General features: G+C 39.5%; 1 protein-coding gene across 6 annotated transcripts in view; it reads left to right on the forward strand.

Annotated features, from left to right (window-relative positions):
- Window positions 1-14,864, forward strand: part of UBE3A (ubiquitin protein ligase E3A) — a 54,118-nt gene extending 39,254 nt beyond the window's left edge. For all 6 annotated transcript variants that reach the window (XM_048325083.1, XM_048325043.1, XM_048325059.1 and 3 more), the window contains 7 exons: window positions 5,345-5,489; window positions 9,089-9,294; window positions 11,514-11,678; window positions 12,074-12,229; window positions 12,324-12,397; window positions 12,861-13,004; window positions 13,222-14,864. In XM_048325083.1, coding sequence (XP_048181040.1) covers window positions 5,345-5,489; window positions 9,089-9,294; window positions 11,514-11,678; window positions 12,074-12,229; window positions 12,324-12,397; window positions 12,861-13,004; window positions 13,222-13,342 — 1,011 coding nt within the window. In that variant the 3' untranslated portion in view covers window positions 13,343-14,864. The remainder of the gene's footprint in view (window positions 1-5,344; window positions 5,490-9,088; window positions 9,295-11,513; window positions 11,679-12,073; window positions 12,230-12,323; window positions 12,398-12,860; window positions 13,005-13,221) is intronic.
- Window positions 14,865-22,879: the final 8,015 nt, after the last annotated feature.

Raw genomic sequence — 22,879 nt, forward strand, 5'->3', positions numbered from 1 at the left:
GTCTCGTGTCCTAAGCCTTAAAGCAGTTTGCTCTATCTCTGATGGGAATCTAAGATGGGTACCATGAGCTTCTGTAGCAGCAGTGACAGCATCAAACCTGAGTGAAAGCAGCACTGGATGAGTTTGCATCATGGATGGCTGCAGTTTTGGGTGTACAGTATTTAACTTAGGAAGTATCTCACTGAAAAATACGAGAAAGATCTTTCCAAGATAATGATCTTCAGTAGTGGAAGCATGTTCCTAGGTCTGTTCAGTGACAAAATGTTTCTAAACATGCTTAAATTACAGGTGATTGATTACCCATGACAACTACCAACATATTTACCCTCAAATTTCATATTTTTTTTAACTTAAGGGGTTTGAATATTTACAGACCTTTTTGAATTGTAAGGAACTACTGTTTAGGTCACTAGACTTGCGTCTTTACAGAAGAGTCAGTGAAGACTTTTTTGAGTATATATGGAATAAGTGATGACTTCCTGATAAAATTATTTTCAAGAATATTGACTAAAATGAGGTTGAGATTGTCTTGATCGTATTTTCCTTATTGATGTTGAATATTTTTCAAACAAATACTTTGATCAGCATTTGCAATTACTTGCAAACACTCTAAATACTGGCCACTTAATTAGTTGAGCTAATGAAGTCATTACCAAACTGTTTTTCTTCTATCAATACTTAATATTTTAGCTTTTATAATTCAGTATGTATATCTTCTCACTTTCTGGACTTCATTAAAGCTAATATGAACACTGGTAAGTGATTTTTTTTTTGTTACTATTATTACCGTAGGACTTTTTTTCTTTTACTAAGAATTTGAAGCTATGCTTCTTAAATACCTTAAAAGCAATATCTTGTTTTAAGTTCCTTATTAAGAGAATCTTAGTTCCCTGAAACACATACATCTAAGGAAAAATTTTGGTTACAAATTCATGGTTCAGTTTCTTTGCATGTATGAAACTTGCCTCAGAAATTTATTTTTCATTTTTTATTGGAAATCATTTAACGAAACATCTTTCTTTGTATGATATACTTCTTGTATACTCATTTGCATGTTAGTCTGAAAAGTCACCCGGGGACAAGGGTAGAATGTTGGAATTTGTAACACTTTAGTCCCCACTTTTTTTTAAGGAACCCTTATATTTGGGAGTTGGTTTGTAGTTTCTGAAAGCTCAGTTTGCAGTTCCTGAAAGCAGTTAACATGGTTTTTTTTTTTTCTATCTAACAGGTTTAATAGGTTAGCTGTACTGCTGAGTCATGTTGTGTGAGTGTGGTGGTAATGAAAGGAAATATATCCTTAAATCCCCTCTTCTGCCTTGTCATTCCCCAAGAGCTATTTCTTTCATCCCCTTCTTCTGAGTTTACTCTTGCCCCACCCCCATGGCCCAGGTTATATGTGGCATTCTTCTCAGGTAGCAGTAATTTAAAGGGTGTGAGTTATGACACACAACTTCTGCAAGTGAAAATGTGGTGGATTCCTTCAGCAGAATCTGGCTTGTACTTGCTTGCAAATTAGAAATTCACTTTGACAAATTTCTCATGGAATGTAGACAGCTAGTGGGCAGCAACCCTCTCCTGCTAGTAAATACTTGGCTGAATGTCTTGATGACCAAAACTCTTACGTGACACCTGAAGCCGGTAGGCACATTCTCTCCCATATTAGCAGCAAAGTACTTCAGGAGATTTAACATTGTTTTAGTCAAAGTCAAAGTTTGTGTGTCCAGGTGAAAATGTTATCACTGGTATGCCTTGGTTGGATGCAGAGCATGTGACTGTTGATGTTTGCAAGCTCCAAATGCACGAACTGTAAAGTACAGCTGGGGAAAAGGCTGCTGTGTCATTATATGTCAGTAATAGTGACTATTACTTTCCATGCCAGTTTTTAGAAAAACATGTTGACCAACTTATGTCATGATGTGTCACTGGTACTCTCAAGCTTTAATTAGTTGTATTCTGTCATTTTTGCTATCTAGTGTGGAAAATATTCCTGCCTTTGCCTTAAAGAGAACTTTATGTTATGCTAGAACTTAAGGTGGTTTGTGATCATTTTTAACTGCATAGAAATTAGTTCAGTTGCTATCAGTTTTAAGCAGGTTGCCAAACTCCGGTGTTGCATTAAGCTTTTAAATGTTGTCATATTTCTGAGGTTCAGTGAACATTCCTGTCTTTCAGGAAAGCAGTGTTATTCTGTAAACAAAGTAGAATCACCCAATCTCTTAAGCTGTGGTACAGTGTTGTGTTTCAGCAAACAAAATACAAATATTCTTTATAACGTTGTCTCTCAGCTTTCAGCTTTTCAATTCAGACATTCTTGTGCTGCTTTAGACATGCTACACACCTGCTTCTTAGGAAGTCCCTGGAAAACACGATTATTTCAATGACTTGGCCAGTCAAACTATCGTGACAGAAAACAACTTCTAAAACTTTGGTAATTCACACAGCTGGATTGTGTTTATCCAGCAGTATCTGTGTTGACAAGATTGAGGTAGCTGTGATTACTAAAAACAAAAAAGAAAGGCCCCAAAAAACCCAAGAACCAGACAACTATAACTGAAGTTCATACTTCCCTGCTATAGAAACACTGCTGCAGTTCTGCTAAAATCCAGTGTCTCCTTACTGCTGTGTCTGCTGCTGTTTCCCACGGCATTCAGTTTTTATTGTGAAGCATCAGTGTTGACATGGATATTCAAAAGAGCAGCTAAACCCACAACTTTCAGTTGAGCAGCTTAGCAGCATTTTCCTGCTTATAGAATCTACTTCAAGGAGCATCAGGCTTTGCTCAAAATACTGGCTTTTGGGTAATCCTTTATCTGTCTCCCTTGCATACATCCAGTGCACTTGTTCTAATCTGCCTAGCCAGCATTGCTCAACTAAGACTGTTTCCTTCCTCTTTTTTTAATGCTGTTTTTTTCTCAGCCAGAAAACAATTTTGAAATTTCTTTAACTGCTCTAGATGTATAAATATGATCACTTTCCTTAGTGCATTTCCATGACACAAGAGAATCATTACACTAGCACAAAGGGTTGCTGTCCCAAAAGAAAAGCAGACACAACATTTGCTTTCTCAGAACTCATCAAAATTCATAAAACATGCAATATAGTAAATTACTGGTGGTAAAGACTATGAAGCCAACAAAGTCGTGACTGGGGACAAAAAAACCCCACAACTTTATTGCTGTCAGTTTTAAGTGGAAGGGATCCAAATAGAAGAATTTCTGTCTCTCCAGCTTGAACATTTAACCTGTATTTACAGTTTTAAATAAGTGCTAGCTCTCTACTTTTCAAGAAAAGTTGCAGGCTTGCCTTCATGTTTTTTGAACTGAGATTTATATACTGTGAAGTTACACTCCCTCTCTTTCCAAATGTAGTTTTCAATACCAGGCAGTGCAATTTTTTCTCCACATGCTCCTTTTGCATGGAGTGCTTCAAAGTCTTCAAACCTGTTATGATAACCACCCTAACTCTGTCACCCATCCTGCCCTGCTGTGCTGCTTGGATCATGTCTGGCTGACTTGGCAGTTAGCAGAAGAAAATGTGTCTTGCTGGTGGTGTGATTTTATGAGTCAATGGTGTCATTACTGCTGCCTTTACCTTCTCTGTTCTGTTCCAGTTTTACTTTACACTTCTGTAGTAAAATTATGGGCTGTAAAGAGTGTTGGCATGCGTGCATAAGGTAAGGTAGTGAAATAAAAAGTAAGGTTTAGCATGCTAAGGACACCTGCTGGTAAGTACAATTTGCAGTAGCCCGAATCAGAGGCAAATCTCTCAAGTAAATGGTCTTGGTAGAGGAGTATGCAGGTCCATCTGTGCCTTAATTTACTGCTGCTGAGTTTTCTTCACCACATAGGTATGTTTAGTCTAATTGTGCTGTGTAAGTTTAACCAATGTGTTTATGCTTTTAAGTAGCTTATTTCTTAGCAGCTGCAAAATATTCTTGCTTAACTTTTGATTTACTGAAAGGATACATTTTTGTTGTAATCAAGTGAAGGACCTGGCAATGTGCGCTCACAGCCAGAAATCCAGCCATACCCTGGACTGATCAAAAGCAGCATGGCCAGCAGGTCAAGGGAGGTGACTGTCCCCTTCTTCTACTCCATTCTTGTGAGACTGCCCCCTGGAGTGCTGCATCCAGCTCTGGGTCCCCAGCATAAGAAGGATGTGGACCTGTTGGATTGAATCCAGAGGAGGGACACAAAAATGATCAGAGGGCCGGAGCACCTCTCCTGTAAAGACAGGCTGGGAGAGTTGGAGTTGCTCAGCCAGAGAAGAGGAGTCTCCAGGGAGACCTTATGGAACCTTCCAGCACCTAAAGGGGGCTGATGAGAACTGGAGAGGAAGTTTTTACAAGGGCATGTAGTGATGGGACAAGGGGAAATGACCTCAATAGAGAAGTTTATATTAGATATTCAGAAGAAATTCTTTACAGTGAAGGTGGTGAGGCGCAGCAGCAGGTTGCCCAGGAAAGTTGTGAATGTCCTATCCCTGGAATTGTTTGAGGCCATGGGGCTTTGAGCAAGCTGGTTTACTGGAATGTGTCCCAGCCCGTGGCAAAAGGGTTGGAACAAGATGATCTTTCCAGGTGCTTTCCAACGCAAACTGTTTTGTGATTCTGTGACCTCTAATGGCCTTTAGATAGACTTGAAACCCTTTCTTGTAAAATTTCAGATTTTCTATTGGCCTTAAATGAATTTTCACTTTCATAGCAGCAGTGCAGTAGATCCGTTTAAAGGCACTGAAGAAGTAAGAGCAAGAAATTTTTGAGACTTCCTCATTTAGGGTCAAGGAGAGGGGGTTGATTTGACTGTAATATTACTGTCTTCTTTGGTTTTAGGGGTTTTTTTCCAGCTCTTTGTTTGAGAGATGCAACTACTCATCAAAGGCTTATTTTCTGTCTTCCAGTCTGGAAACATGTCTGTGTAATCCCTTCACAAAGCCGTTTATTGTCAAACATGTGGATCATACTGCAGACTCTTCATTGTCAGATGAATTTAATTAGCCCAGTAACATATCTCTTCTTCCTTTTTCTGTGAATTGTGTGCAAAACAATGATAACTTATTTTAAATAAGTGCTTAGAAGAATAGAAATAGAGAAGGCTAACAGCCTGTGAGCTTTAATGGGCTAACAGATCGATTCTGTGGTAAATTTCTTGCTGTGTTAATCCCCAGATTCTAAAACATGCTTAGAGTGATTTAGCCTTACTATTGATTTCTCTGATTTTACTGTTGCGATTTGTGCTCACTTTCTTCTTTATTTTTGTGGGTACTTTTGGTTTCATTATTTGATACTAAACTATTCTAGTAAACAGATTTACTAATTAAATATTTCTATCTCTTCACTCAATAGCTAGAGATGATTGCCATGGAAAATCCTGCAGACTTGAAGAAGCAATTGTATGTTGAATTTGAAGGAGAGCAAGGGGTAGATGAAGGAGGTGTTTCCAAAGAATTTTTTCAGTTGGTTGTGGAAGAAATCTTCAATCCGGATATCGGTATGTGTTCTAATAATTTACTGATGTAACAGATTTTTCTCACAAAAGGTTGGTTGGCCTGGATAATCTTCCAAACTGGATTGTTCCATGTTTATGCTTTCTATGTCCACTGCTGCTTCTCTCTGAAGCTCTCCAGATTCATTGATGGTGAGGAGAGTATTTGAGCACATTGAGGCTCCCCATGTCATCAGCAGTCATCCTCCTAAAGGAGGAATGATGGAAGGAGTAACTGTGTATAGTTAGTGAGAGCTATCATTGTTTGTTTGGATACAAATCAGTAGTACAGGGTTTCTTTGCAGGGTTCCTTTGTTTGTTCTCTCACCTTTCTCCTCACTTTGCTTTGTGATTAGCTTCTAGAATTAGTAATCAAACCAAAGAGGAAGAGCTTCTGCAATAATGCAAGAGTAGGACTATGGTGAGTTTTTGAGTTATTTCCTCCACTTCCTCCAGCTTAATAAGTCTGATAGTCTCCATTCTACAGATCCAAAGTGTGACAGCAATGTCAAATTTGATTATAGTTAAAGAATTTAGAGTAATTTGATATATTAGAGCCATAATTTTGTTTGTGTTTCAGCAGTCATATTTCCATCATATTCTTTTTTTCCTTGCTCCCTGCACCAATCATTTATGCAAGGACATGCTTCTTTTAGTGTGCAGCTTGTCTGCTACACTGAAAAGATGAAAATGTTATAAAATTATAAGAATACTTTGTGTTAGAATAGAAATTAGAGCTGCCAGGTTCCTATACTAATTTCACATTTTATGTGAAATATGATGTTACATTGTACTTCCTGTAATGGCTTCCATGAAAGAAGCTCATGGCTGTTAATTTGGTTTCACTAGACTATTTTAAAAGAGAAAGCTGCTGTTCTTAGTTTTGTATCTTAGAAAATTGATGAAAATACACAGAAATCTACTTTGACCAGGTTAGAGAGGAAGTATCAATATCAAGTACCCAGAATCAGTAACAAAAATCTGAACCTTGGCACTTGCCCTTTACCATATGCAAACCAGTTCTTATAACAACTGGTGCAGAACCATAGACAAGTCTTACTCAGTCTGAAAAATGCTATGAACTTGGAGAGATCAGGAATCTGAATTAGCTTACTTTGAAGTATGGCAAAATAAGGAAATCTTAGTACTTTGACTGATGAAACTTTATTTTCAATGCAAAATAAATACATTTCCAACTTGAGATTATCTAAACAGAAGTTATATGGGTGTATTGAAATACTGTTTATTTAGTGATGCTAAAGTCGGCTTAAGCGAAGATCCAAGCACTGTGTATATACTCCCTGCATTTAAAGATAGGAGATAGATTAGATGTGCATGCATATTGTAAATTTTACTTCTGTATTAAAAATGTAAAAAAAAGTACGTACACATTTTGTATTCATAGTAACTCTGGGGGGAAAAAGCTTTTTATTGGCTTTTGGCTTAAGTGTGTAAAAGCAGAACATGTAGCTTGCATTCAGTGTGTGTGTGTGTGTATATATGTGTGTATATATATATATATGCATTGCGGTATAGCAGTTCATGTATGCATCAGATATACTAAGTGTGACATTTGTTGATTTATAAATGCTTTCTTTACCTGAGAAAATGAAGGCGATCCTTTAAATGGAATTTAAAATGTCTGTCCTTTAATAGGTTTATTTGGAGAGATGTATATTGTTATTATAGTTTCTTCAACTTTTTGAGTGTTTCCATATTAAACTACCTTAAAGTTTTACTCAAATGAGGCAATAACTCAGAAAAAATCATGGATTTATGACCAGCAGTCACCATGGTAAAGGGGAAGAAGTGATAACTTCATATAGCTTCAAGGGCAGTTGTTTTCCCCTTCTTGCAGGTTCCAGTTTCTTCTGGTGTTTCATTATTATTTTAATGTACTGTAGTCTTGATTTTGTTAAGGGAGTAAAATACTGTATTTCGCCTTAAAGTGTTTCCAGATGTGGATCTGGGTAAACTCTTGATCCTTCATTATTAGACATTTTCTGGAGTTGTTTGTTTTGACAGTTTAACTTTTCCATGATATTCCAGTTAGTACAAGTCATTGCTTTTATGTACCAGTAATCCAGAAGTTACTTCAGAAAAGTTCAGAAAACGGAATACAGGATTTTATATAATGTTTGTCTTACATATGTCTGAGTTGCTCATCCATTTCTGATTTCCAGTTGCCTTATCTGATGGGTCAGTCTATTATTTCTGTGCTCCCCTAATGGCTGACCCAGCTCTAGTCACTTAGGAACATAATCCGTTCTGGGGAGTAGCTGGAGTCTTTGAATGAGCTTGTAGTTCATTTCCTTACATGAAATGAGAAAAGAGTCTTTATCTCTTGATTGTAGATTATATTTTCAGTCTTCAGAGTAATTTTTTGTTCATGTGGCATTGTAATCAGTTTGTACATCTGCACAGGTTGTAAACAAGCCTATCTTGTAAGAGCTGACAAGATAAATCCTTATGGCAAATGTAGTTGATATTCTTGACCACATGGATCTGACTTCTGGTGTTTTGAGAATAAACAGCCTGGGGCATTTTTACTTAGGCTCTGCCTGAAAATCACGAGACTTAGCTGTACAAGCATACCTGTCCAGGGTAGTCTCTCTCACCTTAAGTCTATGGGGTTTGCATTTATATTGCTTTAGTATCTAGTCAAGTAAGCAATGGATTTTATTGTAGGTTTCATTTAAATAATTTATAGCCTGTACACAAACTCCAGTTCCATAAACAAGAGCTATCTTGTGTCTTGCTACAGCCAAAAGGGTAAGGAACTCTGCCTGTCTCTTGTCTGCACGTTTTTCTCCCTATGCAGCTTCTGGCATGTGTCAGTTCAGCTGTTTGTTGAAGTCTTCAGTGCTCAGCTCATGAACTGAGCAGGAAATTGGTCACCTGAAATAGTGAACTGAGTGAGAGAAGCAAAACCACTCCCTTTAGACAGTGACAAGGTGTTAAAATTGCAACCCTTTCTGTGAAGCCATGATCCATTTTCCCCTCAAGTTAAAATGTGTGTAATAGCTGCCGTAACAATGGTCCTTGAAACAAGCAAACAAATCCGTTGGGCATCTAACTCTAAAATCATGTGTGATGGTTAATCCCTGCTCCATCATCATAGCTTCTAATTCAGTAGTAGGGCTGCATCTAGTCCTGTTCCTTTGCTGAGACTGGCCTTTGAAGAAAGGCTGTCACTTTTTAGTAATTAGAGTCCTTCAGGATTGTTTCATCCACATGTTTTTGACCGTGTTCTTTTCTTGCACTGTTGTATTTATCAAAGTCACAGTCGCTGTTGGAGATGTGCTGCTGGTTCCTCAGTAGTGGAGGGGATGAAAGCTTGCGTACATGCAGCTTCAGTGAGTGTTGCAGGATATTGTATAACAGTTCTCTTGCACACTTTTAGTGGTGATGTGAGTAACAGTGTTCTGAGCAGCTCCAGTCACCCTAAGGTAAGTAGTTTCTCTTTGCCATTCAATTCAGTATAATGTTAAGTTAAACATGTCTTAAAGGCTAGTGCAAATGGGTTTATAATGGTATGTTTTATGTGCCCTTTTTATTGAATTGTTACCATAATCGTTCAACTTTTTGGGGTTTTTTTTCAACAGGGATGTTCACATACGATGAGTCTACAAAACTGTTTTGGTTTAATCCGTCCTCTTTTGAAACTGAGGGTCAGTTTACCCTGATTGGCATAGTACTGGGACTGGCTATTTACAACAACTGTATACTGGATGTACATTTCCCCATGGTTGTCTACAGGAAGCTAATGGGCAAAAAAGGAACTTTCCGTGATCTGGCAGACTCTCATCCTGTAAGTTCCTTATGTTCTTTAATAGTGCATTTTCCATGCAATAATGTAATCTATATTTCAGTTAAACACAAGATCACTGTCAGAACTGAAAGTGAAATAACCAGTGACCTGAGTGAAGAGTCTGTATTTGTTAAAATAAATTCATAGGCAGTAAAATCTCTTTCTACATTTGGTTTGGAGGAGGCAGAATTGTAGTGTCAATGAATAGGGCTCAGTATCAATAAAGCTTTGTTTTATTTTTTTACTGCATAAATTGCTAAATATTACTAAGCATTATTAAACATAAACAAGTATGTATCTTCCCAAAGAGACTTCTAAAATTAGGCTGTTTATAGCTATTTGTGAAGTTTCTATCAAAAAAAAGTGAAAGAGTAAACATGCAAAGGTGTGATGCTCTTACTGGTTTTTGTCTAAAGCAAAAGACAGATGAGGCAATGTATTAATATCCCTACAGTTAATGAATATCCCGTATCAGAGCAGTGATCAATGTCCATCTTCCCACACTCATTCCCAGCCAGTGGCTGTACACAAGCAGTGAGCTGTCCATGTGCTTTATTAGATAGAGCACACAAGTGTGTGTGCAGGATGTCTTGGCCCTGCTCCACCTGCAATCAAAGATCACCAGTGGCTTCCCCTCATGTTGCTAGAGGAGTTATTAGCAAGCTTCATTTTGTTTCAAACACTGGAACACTTCCCTTTTATAAGCAGTTATACAAAATCCTCATCTTTTCAAAAAAGATTAGTTAAATAATACTGTCTAAAAAGAACTGGCCTTTCACTTTTGAAAATGAGTCATGTGTAATCAAAAAATGTTATCTGGTCTGCTTTGCATGGCTACATACAACAGCATGCCAGATTCAACCAGTTTCTCTGTATAATGATTTTGAGAAATAGTGCCCCAAGTTTCCTCTAACTTTTATTACATATTCAGAACTCTTTATGACCAAAAAAAAGTGGATGCATTTCTATGGAACAGGGCAGTCAGGGCATTTCCTAATTTTTCTCCCCTGCTTTTATGTTTCTCCTCTAACACCTACACTGATTCCTTTTAAAATAATCCTTTTTTTAACTCTTTGTGTTTTCATATGATTTTAACACTTCAGAGCTTCTCAAACCCAAAATGAAATTCACAGTAGTCAAGCCTCCCAATGCTTTTTCTAATGCTGTAGAGCATGGAGAATAGGATGTTCACCAGCCCTCACCACCCATGGTTTCAAGTCCAGTGATTTTCAGTACAAGGTCCTTTTGAAAGATCCTGTGGAAAAATCAAAACCACACAGATAGTGAGAGGTTGAGGCTTACATGTAAACTTTCATGTTTCAGTTAAAACATTGAGGGGAAATGTCTTTCTTCTACTTCACTATAAAAATACAGTTGCACACAGTTGTCGCTTTCACCTTCGCTTTGTATTCTTTAGCCCCTACACCTCTATCACAGCCAAATAATAGTTCCTTTTCTGCACAGTCTGTGGTTTCTAAGAGATTCTTGGGCTTTTCTTAAGGCATAGCAGGGAGGAAGGCTGGTTGCTCCTTGGAATAGAGCAAACTCTTACAGGTAATTTCAGATTCTACTTGGTGAATTCTGACCTAACTTGAGGTTCGGTGGGGTATTTTTGTTGTTGGTTGGGGTTTTTTTTGTTGTTTGTTTTGGTTTGGGTTTTTTTTTTTTTGGTTCATAAATGTCGTCTTATGTTAAAGACTGCCCCATCTGTGTTGCTTCAGGATTACTTCCTAGTTGGTTTGTGTTTTAAATAAGAAGTAGAAGATAAAAGCCTGCTGTCTGAATTTTATCTGATATAAAATACAGGGGTTTCTCTGATTTTTAACTTAAAAATGTTCCCCTTACTAGTGTAACATATTCTGGTTGCCTAAAGTAAAGACAGATTCAAAAGACTTAAAAGAAGAGGTTATCAAAGGCTTTTAAACTGCAGGTTTGACCATTGCATTTTGGAAGATTGGTGGGTACTAAAAGGCTCTTTTAAGGGAGTTATCACTGATTGCCATGTTTCTTTTTTATCTTAATATCTTCTATTGTTTCTCTTTACAAATACTGAGCTTAGTAAACAATTGTTTGGACTGCTATGGGAGATTTTTATGTGACTTGTGTCATAGAATATAACAACCATTTTTCGAGGCGGGTGGTTTCATGTCTTCTTGTATTGCTTAGTGAAATCTTATCAAAGCTTATTTGTGACAGACATGTATTTCTTACTCTGTTAGGTTCTGTATCAGAGTTTGAGAGACTTACTAGAGTATGAAGGAAGTGTGGAAGATGATATGATGATAACGTTTCAAATATCTCACACGGATCTCTTTGGCAATCCAATGATGCATGATTTAAAGGAAAACGGTGATAAAATTCCTATTACAAATGAAAACAGAAAGGTACATGTTGCACACTGAGCTTTTTAAACAGAATCTGTAGTTCTTAGATATACTGTATGTAGAATTATGTAGAACCCTATAAAGGTTTGGTCTCACTTATAATTTTAAAGTTTAAAAGGCTTTTAAAATTGCCATAGCACAGTGTGGTTGCGAACAGAAAAGGTTTCTCTTAGAGAAAGCACCGATACATGTACACATAGCTTCTGGGTGGGATGTTGGGCCTGTTTGAGCAGTATTTGAGACTTATTCTTTTGTGTTGCTGAATAGAAGCTGAGCACAGATGATCTGCACAGAATTACAGAATCATTTAGATTTTGGGGTCTTGTATTTTTGGGAGGTACTTCAAGTGGCATGTGTTGAAGCACTAAGTTTTTTTGGGGTTTATTTCCTTGCAGGAATTTGTCAATCTGTATGCTGACTATATACTCAATAAATCAGTAGAAAAGCAGTTCAAGGCCTTTCGGAGAGGATTCCACATGGTGACCAATGAATCTCCTTTGAAATATTTATTTAGACCAGAGGAAATTGAATTACTTATTTGTGGAAGTAGGGTAAGAATTCTGAATGTACACTAGAGAGTGGAGCTTTTTTTTGATCCTAAATATACAATTAGTGGTCATCTTTAAAAATATCATCTTCTTACAGAATTTAGATTTTCAAGCACTAGAAGAAACTACAGAATATGATGGTGGCTATACAAGAGACTCTCTTATTATTAGGTAATTTTTTCTAATTTTGTAAAGATACAAAGCACTTTATCTGCTTTTTTCTTCATAATGAATTTAATATTGTTAGATTTAGTATTTTTGTAGTACTGGAGATGCAAACATCTTGTGTAATTTCACTTTTTTCAAGTATTGTCATTAGAGAAGAGGAGATGGTATAAGTATTGTTGAATCAGTATAATTCCTTAGGAAACAGGAATAATAAAATATCTGCAGAACACAGCCAAATTAATTTTTAAAGCCAGTTAAACTGCAGTGTTTGGTAATATTTCTGATTTCTATTTCTGAATCTCATGTATTGGTAAGTACATTCTGAGAGTTTTGGTTTATGAATGCAACTTGTAAGCTTGATGTTAAGACAGATTAGAATTACTACACCTTCAAAGCTCAATTACTTTTGAAATTTATATCAAAGAAAGCTTATGGTTTATTTACTTTTTGATTTCTTCCTTGGTAGGGAATTCTGGGAAATAGTCCATTCATTTACAGATGAACAGAAAAGACTGTTCTTACAGTTTACAACAGGCACAGACAGAGCCCCTGTGGGAGGACTTGGAAAGTTAAAGATGATCATAGCCAAAAATGGCCCAGATACAGAGAGGTAAAAAAAAAAAAATTTCATTTTGCTTGTTTTTTTAATAAATGAAAGTGAATTCCCTGCTTTTAAGTTATTGACCTAGTTAAATCTGAAAGTTGAATCTATAAGAAAAGTATATTTTTTTCAAATTCATTCTTTTTGGACTTGTATAATAGAGATGTATTTCTTTTGCATGTTCCAAACTCTGAATTCTTTTCTTGTTTGTTTTTTTGTCCCACAGGTTACCTACATCTCACACATGCTTTAATGTACTTTTGCTTCCGGAGTACTCAAGCAAAGAAAAGCTTAAAGAAAGATTATTGAAGGCCATCACATATGCCAAAGGATTTGGCATGCTGTAATAAGTATAACAAAAGGGATTAAAAAATGATGGTGATGATGTCCCTGTCCAAAAAGGCCATAAGATAGTGAGCTACAGTAGTCACCTGTGTTTGTGCCTCCCTTCTTTACTGGGGACATTGGGCTGGAACAGCAGATTTCAGCTGCTTATATGAACAAAATCTTTATTTTTTCTTTTAGCGTGAAAGTGTTACATATTCTTTCACTTGTATGTACAGAGAGGTTTTCCTGAATATTTATTTTAAGGGTTAAATCACTTTTGCTTGTGTTTATTACTGCTTGAAGTTGAGCCTTTTTGAGTATTTACAAGAAAACAAACTGTACTCTCCCAAGGAAAATATTGCCATCATTTGTAGACCATGTAACCTTCAAGTATGTGCTATATTTTTGTCCCTGTATCTAATCAAATCAAAAACTGTACTTTTTGAAGAGTTTGCTTTTGAAACTTGAAGTCTTGAAAAACAGTGTGATGCAATTACTGCTGTTCTAGCCCCCAAAGAGTTTCTGTGCAAAATCTTAAGAATCAATAAAGATGGAAGGGAGAACTTGGAATGTTAAATTGCAGCCTTGAGAACTTTACTTTAGTCACAGCACAACAATTAAAATTCATTTCACTATATGTTGTCTTCACATGTCTTGTAATAAACTGTGTTTTTAATTAGGAAACGTTTCTTAGCATATGAAAGGGTAGAAATTTTAGTTAATTTTTTAAAAAAAGAAGTTTACTGGGGAAAGTGCATTTTCAACTGAACAGCTTTAGAGTAGCGAGTGAAGTGTCTGGAAAAAAAGATAGGAAGTTTTTGCTATATTATAAACAAAGCATGTGGAAGTGCACTTAAAATGAAGTTTTATTCTTAATTGCCTATTATGTTGACATTTTAAATAGACAATCCAAAGTCTTCCCTACATGTTATGTCATCATCATTTATTTAATGAATATTTTTTCCTACCTATCAAGGCACATGATCAGTGTTGCACCATAATCTAAAGGGATGGCTACTGTATTTTAATCTCATCTAACAATAAGCAAATTGAACAATATTAAACGTGAGGCCTACTTCATGTTGTACACTTCCAGCCATTAAATAAACTGTTAGAAAGTAAGTACTAAGGTTATGTTCATCTATTACATAAAGTATTCAGTAGGTTTTTAATTTAACTCTACAAATCATATCAGAAATAAATCCTTTACCTTTCGTAGTCTGTGTTTAATGTTAATTTCTCCTGTTGCAATATATGATGAAGGGATTATGCATTTGTAATTGCAGATGTAACTGGCATATCTCTTTTCCAATACAAGCTGCAGCGGGTGTGCAGAGCTGAGCTTGTGCCTTGACAATTGCTATAACTACCGATCAAACCCGTGACTGTGTGGAATTGGCATTAAAAGGCTTAGTTTTGAAATCATTGGAAAAAGAAAAGATGTCTTTCAGGACTATTTTAATAAATTCTTTCTAGTAATAGAAACAGACAACTGTTATGTAACTATGATGCTGAATAAAACAATGACCTTTTTTCACCATGGTTCAGTGAAAAAGAAAACAAGTTACTTTCTTACTTTGATAAATTAGTTATTAAATCGTTTGATTAGAAATTGTTGTAGTACTGCATAATTTGAGGGTTGCAGGTACGGAAAACTCTCCGGAAGTGAACTGTAGTGATGTGGGGTCCAGCGATGTTCCCCTCTGAAATTCAAGCCAATGCCAGGTGGCCTGGACACACGGGACTGAAACTTACTGGGGAGGGAGAGGTGCTGTCTGTCTTCTGGCCTTTGATCTCAGAGGTGGCCCTTAGGACCTGCCCTCTTGTATGTTCCTGAAGAAGAAGACACAAGATGCCCTACCTCTCAGTGTAGGGTGGTTGACAGCAGTGCCTGCTGAGCTCTTCAAGTTTGGAGCAACTTTCACTGTAGCTGGTAAGACCAAGATTTGCAAAGTGCCTTGAGGTGCTTCACTACAAGCGTGAACACATCATGATACTGCTGTGTGGTATGTACTGTCTCCACAGTCTAATGCTGTCAGGCTATATCCATGTAACTCTTCTTATGCTGATTTAGCTGTGGTTTGTGGTTACGCCCAGCTGACAGGTGTATGTGATTCATGTTGGGGTTTTTTATATAGGTCTGAAAGCTGTGCAGACAGCATAACTGGATAGCAATACAAAGTTCTCTAACTCAGCTGTTGACGTTGTAAATATGCTCTTTCTGTTTTCCTTTAGCATTAAGATTAAAATAATACATAATTGCATTGGCCTTCAAAAGCATAAGTTGTTTTTCAAGGAATCATTTTCAGGTAAGATATAAGTACTTCATGTTTGACTGATTTCTCATGTAAATATATACTGCCTCCCCCCAAACACCACTGTATTGAAACCTGATCTCCTTAGTGCTGGTATAAGTGCACTAGTTGTTCAGCAGCACCAGTTGATAAGGTTTGAATTTAACATTGAAGTCTTGTAGCTGCAGGCTGCATTTCTGCCCTACAGAAGTTTCAGCCAGAATTCTGTTGTTTGAAAGGGAAAATGCCATTTTAAGTTGGTTTTGATTTGGGGGTTTTTTTGGGCTCCAGGCATACCTGGAATGTCTTACACAATGTCTAGCAAAGTTTAGGTCTAGGAAACTTGGAGATTTAAGTGTACTAATGTGTCATGGAAATACTTCTCTTGAATGAGACATAAGATTCCTCTTCCAAGGCAGTAGTCTGATGCCAGTGTGGTGGTGCTCTCTCCACAGGGTGTCTTCAATATGTTGACGAGAAAATATTTTGGACATCTCAGCACTGCCTCATTTGACAAGTGAAAAATACCTCTTCAAGTATCTCCTTCTGCACCCTAATAGACTGCCAGGATGTTTCCAGCCTTGGTGCAAAGGGGCCATCAGGCTTCCATCTGTGTTTTATACAATCACATGCTTCAAAAATGATGATAGTGCAAGAGAAGAAGTAGTGCACTGAAAAGAATCATCTTAATGTGGCACTTTTTCAGATTTAATCAGGAGTAAAGAAGCGGTTTTGTTTAGCTCTGGAGGTATGTTAGTACATAATGCTGCATAAACAGAGCATCACCTTTTAAAAGATGAAAGGTTTTGCTTCTTGCTAAAAAGATTTCAGGAACAGCCGTTGATGCCTTAAGAGGCCTCCGAGACACAGAGACTAGACAGGAGTAAGGGAATAAAAGTAGCAGGTATGTATTTGAAAGGCCTTCAGAGGTACCCCTGGGGAGCCAGAGGCTGTTGCCAAGATGGACCCCAAGGTGGATGACAGGTCACGAGTTCGTCACACTTTTACAGGTTTGGTTCATTTGCATAGCAGGGTTAATTCTCCAATTAAAGCTTCAGTTTAATGATGTAATTCCCCTCAGCTTACCCCTCCCCTTTAGAGGCTCTTTGGTTTATACTTTTTGGCCTAGGACAGTCTTGGTGTCCTTGGAGAGCAGGCCCAGGGAGGCTTTGTTATGTCTGCCTAGCACGAGAGAGCAGAAATTTAACAGGCTACAAGAAACTTCAGAGTTACGCACTAGGCAGTACAGGATTTGAAAAATATAGAAGTTAAAACCTAAGGCATCACCGTCAGGAGTGAGCATAGTTCAGTTAACTAAGTAATTGTGTTTTGTGAACTTCTCACTGGGCTTGTCTTCCATTTGGCAGGCAGCGGCCTGAGACAGGATGGTGGCAGCCAAGGGGCCCCCTCCAACCTTGCATTCTGAGGAAAGCTGATGCTGGAATGGGCTGAAAATGGGCCCAGGGCTCCAAGCAACTCCATGTTACAGTAGTCAGTCTGTGCCTCTCATCCAACTGGCTTCACTGCTGAAGCAGGAGCTTCCTGTCACATCTGACACCACACAGGTGTGATGGACGTGGGGGGCTTAGCCTCCAGGGAGCTGCAGTGTGAGCTGCCCAGGTGCCTGCAAGGGCTTCTGCTCTGTGGAGCAGGGAGTTGGACACAGGTTTCCATGCTGCTGATGTTCTGGAAGAGGACAACCCCCACATCCTCAGCTTTAAGGTGTTTCCCTTGCACTGTTGTAGCCAGTTAATCTCCAGGTAAATTTTTAATCTCACAAGAGGATTAAAAATTTCCTGATTGTCTCAAGAGTTTTTATGATGAATATTAATTGGGTGGAATGTTTGAGCTGTGCCTTATTTATTATGCAGAAAAACTCCATCATTTCAGCATGCAAGATGGAGCAGGAATTTCTTCCAAGTTTAGCTATTCACAATCAAGCCTTGCCTAACAAAAGCTGAGTTTATTATGCTTAGCCTGAGTCACAAGGGTTTGTGTTAAGTTCCTTACAGTTCTTGTTCATAGTTGAAAGTTTTAATTAAATTGTCATAAAACTCATAAGAGCATCGGGGACTTAATATTAAGTTAATTTTAAGAAATTCAGTTTTATACTGTATCATGGAAGGGACACTGCTTTAGAAATAAGAGTTGACAACTGGCATTAGTCTTTAGACAGATCACTTCTTACGCAGATGAATTCATTAGGAAAACCATGAAATGTCATTGTATTTTTCTCCAGTGCTCCATCTGAAGATGTCTTCAGCTGTTGATTTTTATTGTTGTTCTTCATTAACCAAATTTAAAAGTGTGTGGGAAGATGGTTTTAATTGTAGATATACAAGTGTAGTTTTGTTCTGTTCTGCAGCACTTGTAGGATACATCAAGAGAGCGATTCTGATAAACAACTGAAGTTTGCCTAGTGTGCTTGTGTTTATGGATGTCTTGCTCAATATATATCCTGTGTTGGGAGTTCTGTGTGGGGACATGTCTAAGAGACAAGGACATTGGAGATGCAGGTGGAGGGTGGGAATCATTCTGTTTTAGGACAATAAGATTGCATTAGGAACTCCTACATTATTTTGCTGGGTAGGTTTGTGCATAGTTTTGAGACTTAAAAATTGAGACCAGAGCTGACTGAAAGTCAGACAGCAATTGCTGGAGCTAAACCTCTGCCCTTGGAAGGACAGACAGCACAGCTCAACTGCAAACAACTGCACCTGCTGCTCCTGCAGCGCTGGCTCACAGCTTGGACTGACCAATGTCAAGTCAAGATAAAATATGCAGAGATTTGTAGCTCAACCATTACATGCAAACCTGACATGAAGCCTTTCTTGTTAATGTCACTGAAGGCTCTGGGGTATCTGCTGTGCCACTGACGTCATGCACAGAGAAAATCCTTTAAATCTGTCTTCCCACTGCGTCCTTCTGCTTCCAAACCTGTACAGGACAGCAGTATGAGTAACTGGCCATGAAATGGCAACTAGTTGAACTTTCCTGTTCCATGTTTTGATCTGCCATACATCACGTGTTGCTACCTTTGATTTAACATTTCCCTTTGCAAGCACTCTGTTTGAGCAGCAAGGGGTAAAGATCAGGTGAGCCAATACGTTAAAATTGAAGGGGTTTTGTTTCCTAACTGATTTTAATAAAAATGGGAAACTTGGCACAAGAATGTTTTCTAGATGAAAGATTTTTTTCTAAAGAAAAAACTCCTTTGGGCCATGCACACTGCTTTTTAATTTTTGTCATCTTTGCATGAAGAATACTATGAATTTTGTAGCAAGCCACCTGAAATAAAAGACATTTTGGCTTTGCCAGTTTGGGTACTCCAAAACAGACTTGTGAGCATCTGATAAGGGTTGCTCTTGCACTGTTTTTTTACACCTTGAATCTCTCTGGGGAGGGTCTAATTCCCAAACTAAAATCCCCAAGATGATGATATCCTTTCTAACAAAATTCCTGTCTGGCTGATTTGGTGTAGGGCTGGAGCCACCAGGCTCTCCTTTTTGCCCTAGCTGTAGTGGCCAGCAGCCAGCCTGGGTGAGAGCATTGCGCTTGTGCTAGGATTTGTTCCAGACAACATTCTCAGGCCTTTCAGAAGCAATCCTGCTTCAGACCTGCAGCAGTTTGGACAAGCAGTGTTATCATCCAAGGCAGTTTTCTTGCTAGCTTTGATTTTGGAGGAGAGAGAATTTCTTGTGTGGTTTAGGCCCTAGGAAAGGTTTCCTGGGTTTGAGACTTTATTTCTGGGACCACCCCCATCCTCTGTTGCCACCTTCAGAGGATGGGTTTAGTCCCTTCTTTCTCTTTGGTGCTCTTGGCTTCTTCTGCAGGACAAGGGCTGGCCTGGAGCCAGCACTTTTGGACACCATGTCCTGCTGCAGCCCAGCAGTGACACTGGGGGCAGCTGGTGGCAGTGATTTGCCTGCTGCCTCCAAGCCTCATTGCTGCAGGGCTGTGGGTGGTAAAAATGGGCTCTTTCAGCAGTTTCTTCCTGGCATCTGCAAGGTGGAAGCCTCCAGCAGCCATACTCTGCTGTTTTTTACCTTTCTTCTGGGAATCTTGGATCCTGAGGATGATTGCAGCCTCGGGGGTCTCCTAGTGACTGATGGCAGCATCAGTCGGTCTCATCACCTCCTGGGTTTGCTCTGAAATTTTCCTTTCACCCTTCCCAAGTAAGAGTGAAGCTGTGTAGGACTAAACCCCCATATGGAGTAGGCAGCTCTGCTGTGCTGCACAACAGGTCTGCTCTCAGCACTGGCAGGCAGTGGCTGGGGAGGGGGAACATGCCCTGCTGAAGTCATTCCTGTCACCCATCAGTCTGGCTTGGGCCCCTTCTGGCCACCAAACTAAGTGTAAAGCAGTTTAGAAAACTCTGCAGGGGCTCCCCTCTCTCCTTTCTCTCTCTGGCTCCAGATTGCAGCACCCCTTCTGTACCAGCCTCCCTCCCCCTGTGGCAGGAAGCTGAGCAGCTTGGGGTGTCTCCCTTGCCCAGCATGTCTGTCACCCCTGCTCTTGGCTGTGGGTTTGAACTGCCAGCAGCTGCCCCAAAGTGCTGCATGGCTCTTTTCTTGCTCCTTCCTCACTGCACTCATCCTTCTTTGGCTGCCAGTGCTCACAGCTGGTGCAGTCAGGTTATGGCAACGACAGTGTCAGCCTTGAAGCCCTGAATTGAAAGTGTTTCTCCTTGGGGCAGCTCATCTGTCAATCTACCTTGAGCCAAGAGCCTTCCCTGTGCTGTCAGTGCTCAGGTTGAACTATGCACAGAGAAGCCTGGCTGTGGCTGACAGGATAAATGAGCTGTGGTGGTAATTGATGTGTTTGGAAAGGCATGAGGTGCTTTTCTAGAACAGCTCTGCAGCTTTGTGCTGCTAGAAATAAGCTTTTTTCCTGACATTGATGCAAGTGTGGTCAGAGGCAGCTGTTACTGCAAAGAGATGAGGCATTGGGTTTCAATAGTCAGAACTTAAAAATCCCACCTCTGGATTATTTCCTTCACTGAGAGTACCTAAAGCTGTTGCTGTAAGAGAGGCTTTCCTGGGCCAAGCATTGGACCTGTGAACAAGCAGCCTGAGGACTTAATTTAAACAGCCTAAATCTACGAGTAATCTGAAAACAGTGGGAATCCCACTGCAGGAAGTTGGATTAATTATCTGCACTATTATGCAAGTAAAGTATTTGTACTTTGATGAGGAACTGGCAATTGGTTCTCCTAAAAAGAGTAGATCTTTACAGCACAGTTGGTTTGAGTCACCAGCCCTGGAGACAGGCTACACCATAAAATCTTTTTGTGCTTCTCTGTCTGCTTCTCTGAAAAGGCAGGTAGTGCCTGTGGGCTCTTGCCATGCTACTCACCTAAAGGGGCTGCTCAGGTGTGACTGCTGTGGGGTGGCTCCCCTTCCAGGGCAATGAGAGAATATAACTGTTGACAATAAGAACAGAATGGTTTGGGGGTTTTTCCTTGTCAGGAGACTAAAGAAACAATGTATTAAAACAGACAAAAAGCTAAGAAATTAATAGCTATTCATCAAGCTGCTCATTGCTCTAGAATACAGCTGTGCTTTCCTGATTTTCTGTGTTAGTATTCTTCAGTTGCCCTCTTACAGAAAGGTTGGTACCAGCCACCACAAATGCTAAGGAAAGAAAAATGAAATAGCATCCGTTAGTAAATTCCTTCCATGTTTCTGCACTTCTGGTTTTAGTACTCTACCCCAACTTACCTGTACAAATAAGACAGGTCTCTGTTAGAACTGGATAGTGTCCTCCTCAGCCTCTTGGGAAGACAGCCCATGGAAGCTGAGCCATTTGCACTGCAACTTGCACACTCCCTGCAGGAGCCCAGGTGGTGTCCCGGCTTCTGATGAAGGAAGTCTGTGAGACCTGCTGTTGCTTCTGGAGTAAAGCTAATGTTTGTGTTCATCCTTAAATAACAGCTTAAAGAATGCAAGCCTTTCCTCCTCCCTCCGCTCCTAGGATGTGGAATGGGGAGGATTGCGAAAACAGAATAGCAGAACTGTATTTGCCACAGTGAAGCTGCAAGGGCAGTTGGCAGCAGCAAGCCTCAGCCCTTGAGGGTGAGCTGGAAATGATTGTAAAATCTGAATTTCAGAAACAAAAGGCCTGACCATTTTCAGCCCTAGAGCTTGTTCCTCAGGGCTTGTGTTCTTCCCTCCTCAAACACCCTTCTCATGCTCTGGACTGTGGATGGGGCTTGGGAGGAGAGGGGAGTCCCAGACTGATGGCTTTCCTCAGGAAAGCTGCCACAACTGCAGCCTTGCGCTTTAACCACCTGTACAGTTGCCAGATCCATTTAGTGCATAATTTGTTTTGCTCTCAGGGATACATGAGGGGTTTCTGCAAACACTGAATTATGTAGACAAGGGTTTGATTCTTTCTGTTTGTTCCAGGTTGGAAACATTACTAGAACAGCTGAGGGACCTCGAAGTCAAGTGCAGATGCTGTCATCTTGCAAATCTTGAGGGTGAAGAGCAGCTCTCCTTTAGTCTGCCTGTGTCACCTCGCTGGACAACCTGGCCTCGGTTTGGCCTGTGAATGTCTCATCCTTGGTATCAGCAGTGATGCAAACACGAGTGTGTCTTCCAAAGCCGGCAACACACGGACCAGCTCAGAGAAAGCACTAATGCTTTTGTGGGGGAAAAGGACAATGAGCAGTTTGGATTTTAATGTAAAGTAGAGCCCTCTTATTGTACATTAATAAATATTTGGCAGGAATGAAACTCTAAAGCTGATGCCTTGGAGAAAAGAGTTAAAAAGCATAATTGTACCTTCCCTGGGCTGTTTCTGAAGAAAGTGCACTGTCAAGCAAACCCCAACCCTTGGCTGTACAAATACATCAGCTGTTTTGCTGTCACTGCTACTTCTGAAGTCCAGTTAATTGAATTTTCTAGGGTAGTTTTCTGCTGTAAAAACTGTAAAGTAGAATAATAGTAGGGAATGAGGGTAAAAGGATGGGGTGCTACTACTGAGAGCACTTCAGAGAGGAGCAAGGCTGAAATCATTTGCTGTCAGAGTACCGGGTTCATAGCTTGAGAGCCTTTCCCTGGAAAAGCCCACTCTGAGCAGGAGCTGGAGCCTGTTGTGCCACTCCACCACCTTTCCTCTCCTTTTGTATGTGGAGCAGATGTTCAGACATCTCAGACTTTGCCCATCTGGTGTCTCACTCCGCACAGGCAGTTTGGAGCAGCAGTACCAGCCCATGGCTACCCACTTAGGCCCATGTGAAGTGAGTGCTGTGGCCATTAA

Source organism: Corvus hawaiiensis, chromosome 2, assembly GCF_020740725.1.
Source record: "Corvus hawaiiensis isolate bCorHaw1 chromosome 2, bCorHaw1.pri.cur, whole genome shotgun sequence".
Lineage (NCBI taxonomy): Eukaryota > Metazoa > Chordata > Aves > Passeriformes > Corvidae > Corvus > Corvus hawaiiensis.